Source organism: Telopea speciosissima, chromosome 9 (genome assembly GCF_018873765.1).
Source record: "Telopea speciosissima isolate NSW1024214 ecotype Mountain lineage chromosome 9, Tspe_v1, whole genome shotgun sequence".
NCBI classification, from domain to species: Eukaryota; Viridiplantae; Streptophyta; class Magnoliopsida; order Proteales; family Proteaceae; genus Telopea; species Telopea speciosissima.
In genome coordinates this window covers 23,893,811-23,900,908 of record NC_057924.1, presented here as the reverse complement: position 1 = coordinate 23,900,908, position 7,098 = coordinate 23,893,811, and the positions used below count along the sequence as shown (strand labels likewise).

Here is a 7,098-nt window from a genome sequence, read left to right as displayed (position 1 = left end):
AGTATTTTTCATCCAAACGTTCAGATACGCATATAATACGCATATTTACTAACTATGCTGATGATCACGACAATCAACTTACATAACTCCGCTATCCACAAATTATTACCAAAAAAACAACTATCCATAACTGTAAGCAAAATACAAACAAGAAAATTAAAACAAGGCCAAATGTTCTCTGTACCCGGGCGTACTGCACCCAGACATGGGGTGGACGAAATGACCACCCTGCCCATGTGTATAGGCACAGGCTGCGCTACGGGGCACAGAGAACATTAGCCGTTAAAAAAATAAAAAAATGTAGCACACATGATCACACATAAAAAAATGTAACCATTTGAAAGGATTAACGTTGCACCCAGTTCTGGATATATCAATGACAGCCAGTAGTCTGCATGTTACCAAAGCTATACCCCCACACATTACATTCGTATTATCCATTACTGACCGTTCTATCCACATTGGCACATTAACAACTAGTACAAGAAACTCAAGACAGATCTGTCACTCAAAAGTTATCTCAGTTATCTAAATTCCAGCCTCACTGATAGTCTCTACCGGGCATATCTCTTACCTGATAAGGATTTCCACTTGGCGTGCTCTCCATGTCCCTGTTAGGTGTGTAGTTACCCTGGTAATCTCTGTTTGGCATGGAACCAGTGGGCATATCCCTGCTCTGGTAGGGCATACCTTCACTGCGAGCAGCATCTCTGTTTTGAAAATCCCTCTGTGGCATGCCTCCAGTTTCTCTATTATGCATATTGGGAAATCCTGCACCTGGTCCAGCATCTCTAGGCATCTGGTTCTGAACACTTTGCATTCCTCCCATATTAGGCATTGGGTTCGATGGTGGTCCTCCCATATTCTGCATTGGATTTGGATTTGGGGGCACTCCTCCCATGTTGGGCATTGGATTTGGGGATGGTCCTCCCCTGTTATACATTGGATTAGGTGGTGCTCCACCCATATTAGGCATTTGGTTAGGTGGTGCTCCACCCATATTAGGCATTTGGTTAGGCGGCGCTCCACCCATGTTAGGCATTTGATTTGGTGGTGCTCCACCCATGTTAGGCATTTGATTTGGTGGTGCTCCACCCATGTTAGGCATTTGGTTTGGTGGCGCTCCACCCATCTCCCTATTCTGGAAATCGCGATTCTGCATATTTTCTCGTCTTCTTTCAAAGTTCCTTGACCGATCAAAGTTGCGAGGCCTATCATTGCGCCTGGACCTTTCATTTGCCCGTGCATTGTTCCTCACCCATTCTTCATGGTATTTGGGATCATATGGAACTGCTTGCCCATTAATAAAAGGTTCCCCTGCAAAATGAAGAACAAAGAAATTAATATCTCCAACCTCCATCATTAACATTTCCCACACCCCAGCTGGCAAACAAACTAAATGCATAATCCTTCATATACAATACTCGAAACCAGGACAAAGGTTGATATCTCATCAGTTTTACATCAACTGATTTTTGAATAAACATTATAGTAAGGTTACAAAGCAGGGGAAAATATAAGTATCTGGATGGGCAGATCCATGCTTGGTTCTAAGACAATCACCTAATATGTTCCATTGAGATGAATAAAAACAGCAATTATTTTCACTGCAGCATAAAGGCATTTCACATCAAGGGAATATAAATATATTAGTGTCAAACAGGTTGAGTATTACTTAGTTCCACATATGGATCCTTCAATTCAATGCATGTTGTTAATGGGCATTTAAGAATAAATGAATAGAAAACTTGAATCAGAAAGTACAGAAATCTTTTGATAGTAAATATTCTGGAGCTTATACAGGCATGTATGCAAAACACACTTTATTTTCGCCTTTTTTTGGGGGGGAGGGGGGGGACCTCACATGGATGAATTTTTGTAGTGAGCGAGATTCTTAGGTTCTCTTTGGTATCATTTTTTTTTTTTCCTGGAACAAAAACGTTTTTGCAGTTTTGGTACCAATTATGGACCCCATTCGTACTTAAAATAAATCAGAATAATAGAAAACTCAAAATAGGGTCAAAACCCATATATGTATGGCCAAAAATTATTTATTCACCGATAATGAGCATTTGTGCTATTGGCTAAAATAACAAGGGTAAAATGGAACTTACAACATACTGTTATATAATCATCTCCCTTTCCCTTTCTTCCCTGTGGAACCCTTTACCTACCATCACTCTTCTCATCCCAAACCTTGTCTGCGAAGTGCTGTGCGCCGGTAGTGAGTTGTAGGGTCGGAAGGAGTGATTCACCATGTTTCAGGGAGGATTTCAGGGAGAATTTGCAGGCTGGAGCGAGCAAGTTGGTGTTGCGGAGGTTGCAAGTTCACTTGGGAGGGGTCGCATGGTGAGGGAGAGAGATGACGGTGGATGGGTGAAGGTTTGATACTGATTCGGGAAAACCCTGCACAGGGGGGCTGGGGTTGGGGTATTGAACTCGGAAGTGGGCGGCAGCAGTGGACTGGGGCAGTGTGCTGATGGTGATGGCAGAAAGGGGAGTTGCGGTTGGGTTGAAGATTCGTGGCATATCTCAGCCACTACTTCCACCTCTTGGGTGGTTTTTTAAATATTGTGGAGACTGTAAGTTGGTATGGTTTCTTCTTTGGGTCTGCATGAGCTTAGAATATGGAGTGCTCTGAGCCTATGACATTCAACCTTGCTCTGTTATTACTAACCTCAAAAAGGGGAAGGGGGGGGGGGGGGAATGAATTCCAAAGGATAATGGAAGCACTTCCTTCTTCCTGAACTCCTAAATTATTAAGTCCTTCACCTTCTATAGAACAGGCTTTTTCCATTCTCTGCTATAATATGATTTTCTATGCGATGCTGTGGTAGGTGCACAGCAATGGGCTGGATTTCTGTGCAGCAATGGCCAGGGGTTGGGAATGGGTTGGTTGTGGTTGCAACTTGCAAGGGCTGCCTGCTCCAGCAAAGCAGGCTGGCAGAAATCATGGCCAGCCCGCTGGATGGCGGTGGTTTCACATGGTTGCGGGGTTGGGAAGGGGTAACTGGCTGTGGTTGCAAGGGCTGGCCACGATTTCACATGGTTGCGGATCCTAGTACCTGGATCTTGCGAAATATTTAAAAAAAAAGTCAGAAACTCTCCTACGGTTTGGATTTTACGACTTGGGACACACCACTTAAATTATATAGGCTTTGTTGGTTTGGTCCATTTCTTCAAAAACTATTCTGCACATAGGCATACCAAACCTATTTCTCATTCTACTATCTACTACATTTAGTGCTTACCAAATGATTTTATTAATGATTTTTTATAAATAAATCGCAAACAAAAAATAAAAATGATATTAAAGAGAGCCTTAAACCAGTTAACATACAAGTAAAATTAAGGATGACAGAAATATGATTACCTCCATAATCTTTATTCCTGACATCCAAGTAAGAATCAGGAAGAACCCATCGCACTCTGGGCACCTCTGCATAAATTTTCAAGGACAATAAGAATATATTAAACCATTAAAAATAAAAATAAAAAACTAAGAAAACCAAAAGCCTAGTACTCATGAACATACCCTTGAGCTTGTAGGAGAGTTCCTCGGAAACAAGAGCTCCAAAAGCAAAGTAGTGTCGAGTAGAAACTGAGTAAATTTTCATCCTTGCTTCATCCTCGCTACAAAATAAACAACCCAAAGATAAAAAATAAACAAAAACCAAATACGCAATCTATACAGAAATGAATACTATAACGATTTCGCTAAAAAAAAAAACAGCGTGACAATCATAAAAGTACCAGGCATCTTTCGGGAAAGAATGGAATAGAGATGTTTTCTCATTTTTCAGAAATGGTGTTCACTAAAAATTGTATCGTCTGCTTAAAATAGGGTAAACGTAAAATTTTCATAGAAATTTAACACAAAATATCTTCAGCATAGGAGCATCCATCAAACACTGTTTTTCACTCCCAATAATTATAAGCTGCATCAAGATTGTTCTAAATACTCAAGAGCACCATATTCCTTCAAACCAGTGTAAAACAATAGATACAAATTTTGCAAAACATTGGGAATCAAATTGCGTATATAAATCTTAAAAATGAATATTTAGATAAAATCACTAAATTGAAAACGAACAGACCTCCCAACCACCGTAGCGAGGGTCTTGATGTAGCTATCTATGATTTCGTCTCTTGTGGGTTCTCCTTCAGGTTTCTCCATAACAATGAGCCAGTGCTCAAAATCGCAGCCATCGAGCAATATCGTCTCCTTCGGCGGACGATTGGACCAGTTCGGATTGGGATCGTTGAGAGACGATGCCGTCTGACGCGTTGCAAAGCATCTCAGACCAACCGGTAGAAACCGATGAAACTCTGTGAGGGCAGTGACGAGAGGTCGGATTCGAAGAAGAGGTGAAGAATAACGAGAAGTAAGAGCCAAACTAGGAACTGAAATAGAGCTTGAAGTGAAGGAGCGAGAAAAAATAGCAGCCACAGATGGTTTGCTGATCAGAGTACGACACAAAGACGCCACCGCCATGTTTTCTTCTCCGTAAAACCCTAGTCCAGACTTGGGAAAACAGAAACAGGGACATGCAGAGGTTTTGGGCTTTAATAAGGACCATCATACAAAATGCCCCTAGGGTTTAAGAAATGACTCTCCATATCCTCAACTTCATAAGTATCCAGAATGCTGGAGACCCATTAGACCGGCGATCATTATCACCTACAATTCTAACACCCTCCTATTCCCCTATAATCCCTCACATAGGAGATAAAAATTTATTAGACCGGACGATTTAATTACTTAGGGCGCCTTTTTAATAGTTTTTATTTTTTATTTTTGCCTTAAAAAGGTTTTTGATGACATTTATGAAACTTATTTTTATTTAAAAAAGATTAAAAAAATAAAAAAAGACTCTTGACCCATTTTTGTGTTTTGATTAAAAGTTATTTTTGTTCTATTTGTGTGCTCAATGTTACTGAACATGCGCTTATATGTCGCAAAAATGGGAGTAAAAACGTCATTTGCTTTTAAGGAAAAAGTTCTTTGTCCGGGAGTGTGACCTTACGCCAGCACTCCCATGAGTCTATCTCTCTCCTCTTCATGTGAAAAGACACCTCTGTTCCCTTGTTTTAAGGAGGAGAGAGATAGACACATGGAAGTGCTGACGTAGGCCACACTCTCAGACAGAGAACTACTTCCCTTAGTTTTATTATTAGAAAGGCAAGCCCCACTAACTCGATTTTACTCCTATCAATTTCAAGATCCATTATTTCTTGTTATTTCCCCTCCAGAGTGCATCACGTGGCAAACTTAAATCTAACGGCTCTGACTCATTCTCTCAATTTAAATACTGAATTAACTATGGTTAACCCAACCTAGATTCTAACCCAGGTCAAATTTAACCAAACCAATGGAGGACCACGATTAACTCAAACCGATAGATTCAACCCTAATCTCTACTTCCTCTCCCTCTCTCTTCTATTGCTCTCATTGAGAGAAGCTGCCGTCGGAAGCCAGGACCTGCAACTTCGTCGGAGCCCACCTGTTCTTGCCGCTCTCGAGACCGAATCTTCATTAATCTCATCGCCTCTCTCTTCTATTGCCCTCATTGTGAGACGAAGCCCAACCGAGGAGGAGAAGCTGCCGCTGCAACTTCAGGCGACGAGCTGCAACTTTGCCGGACGAGCTGCAACTTCTTGCCGCCGCTGCCACCAACTGCTTGCCGCTGCGACTTCAGGACGGAACAACGAACTTCTTCAGGTAACTTTAATGTCGTAGTTTTTTTTTTTTTTTTTTTTTTTTTTTTAAAACAGAGATGTATTGAATTTCTAGAATCAACGGAAAAAATAGAGAAATTTTCCAAGTTTTAAAAATCAGTTTTTGATCTCTGATTTTTGGTTCAAAATCATTAAAAAAAACTGCTTATGTTCAATAGTTGACACATCCGAAACTTCACTGGAAGTCTCAGAATGAGAATCCGATGCTTCAGCAGGCTTCATTATAAAACTAGAGTTTCTGACCTGAAACAACCATAATGGAGACAAAGTATCATTTGGTTAATTTCTGAACCCCCAAAATGGTGGAAATTTTCATGAGCACCTTCTCATTTTGCACTATTTTAATTGGATATGCATCTCCACAGAATATTCACTTTGAATGATATAACAATGTAAGGACAAACCCACTTGAATGATCCCAACTTTGCTGTACTCTAAGCTTAAGAAATCGAATTTGCGTAGTAGCTGGTTGGGATCATTCGTTAAGTCCATCTATCATATTCAATCCACTAATTCCTAGGAAATTGTGGTGTAGATTTGGCAATGTGAAGTATAAGCCTAATGCAATTGTCCAGGCCATAGGAGCTTGTGGTGTAGATTTGACAACATGAATCAACACGATCATAGAAACAAAGTTCCAACATGCATTGACTGTACTCTAGTGCAGCAAAGAATCAAAGAAGGAAATAAAAGAACTAAAACAGAAATAAGAAGAAGAAGAGTACCACAATAGTAAGAGATCAATTGAGAAGCCCCATCCCTATTAAAATTCTCGAAATCAATTAATTGAAAGCAAAAGCTTCAGATCTGAGAAAGGGAACCTGAATTGGGGATTCTATAGTTTATCCGGAAAAAAAGTTTGGTGAATAATAAAATTGCGATCTTTATGTGAATCCTTAGCTCAAAATGGGAGAGCACCTGGGAATTACCCAGGTTATGATGGTTCGAATCCATCAAGATTCATACATTTAACACGATTGTGAGAGAATGGTTTCAATAAGAAAAAAAGAGGTAATTCTTGAAGACCTCCATGACTACTTTAATAATATGCAAGCAATGGTGTAGAGCAATTCATTGAAAAGTTTTCTTGAGAAGATAATCACAAGAAGCGCCAACATGGACACTCAAAAAACTCAACTTCATTGAATTGGTAGTATCATGCAAAAGGAAATGATTGAAATAGGAATCCTAGTGGATTCGAACCACCATCTACTGGTTGTAACCCCAGTTGCTCTTCCATTTTGAGCTAAAGACTCACCCAACTTGGATGAACTACAGTTTGGATCTTTCCCTTCCTCTTTTCAATAGCTAGTTAACATTACAAGTATGTTTAAGGAGGGAACTCTATGTTTTTAGGGC

At 40.2% G+C, this 7,098-nt stretch overlaps 1 protein-coding gene across 2 annotated transcripts; it reads right to left on the bottom strand.

Moving 5' to 3' along the window:
* Window positions 1–340: 340 nt before the first annotated feature.
* On the bottom strand, window positions 341–4,526 carry LOC122641038 (multiple organellar RNA editing factor 8, chloroplastic/mitochondrial-like). Of its 2 annotated transcripts, XM_043834355.1 has the most exons (5): window positions 4,098–4,526; window positions 3,536–3,633; window positions 3,374–3,439; window positions 1,133–1,317; window positions 341–1,084 (listed from the first exon to the last, which is right to left on the bottom strand). In XM_043834355.1, the coding sequence occupies exons 1-5, from the start codon at window positions 4,493–4,495 to the stop codon at window positions 542–544; spliced, it is 1,290 nt and encodes a 429-aa protein (XP_043690290.1). In that variant the 5' UTR covers window positions 4,496–4,526; the 3' UTR covers window positions 341–541. The 2 variants fall into 2 exon arrangements, with proteins under 2 accessions (XP_043690290.1, XP_043690289.1); XM_043834354.1 differs by having other exon boundaries at window positions 341–1,317.
* Window positions 4,527–7,098: the final 2,572 nt, after the last annotated feature.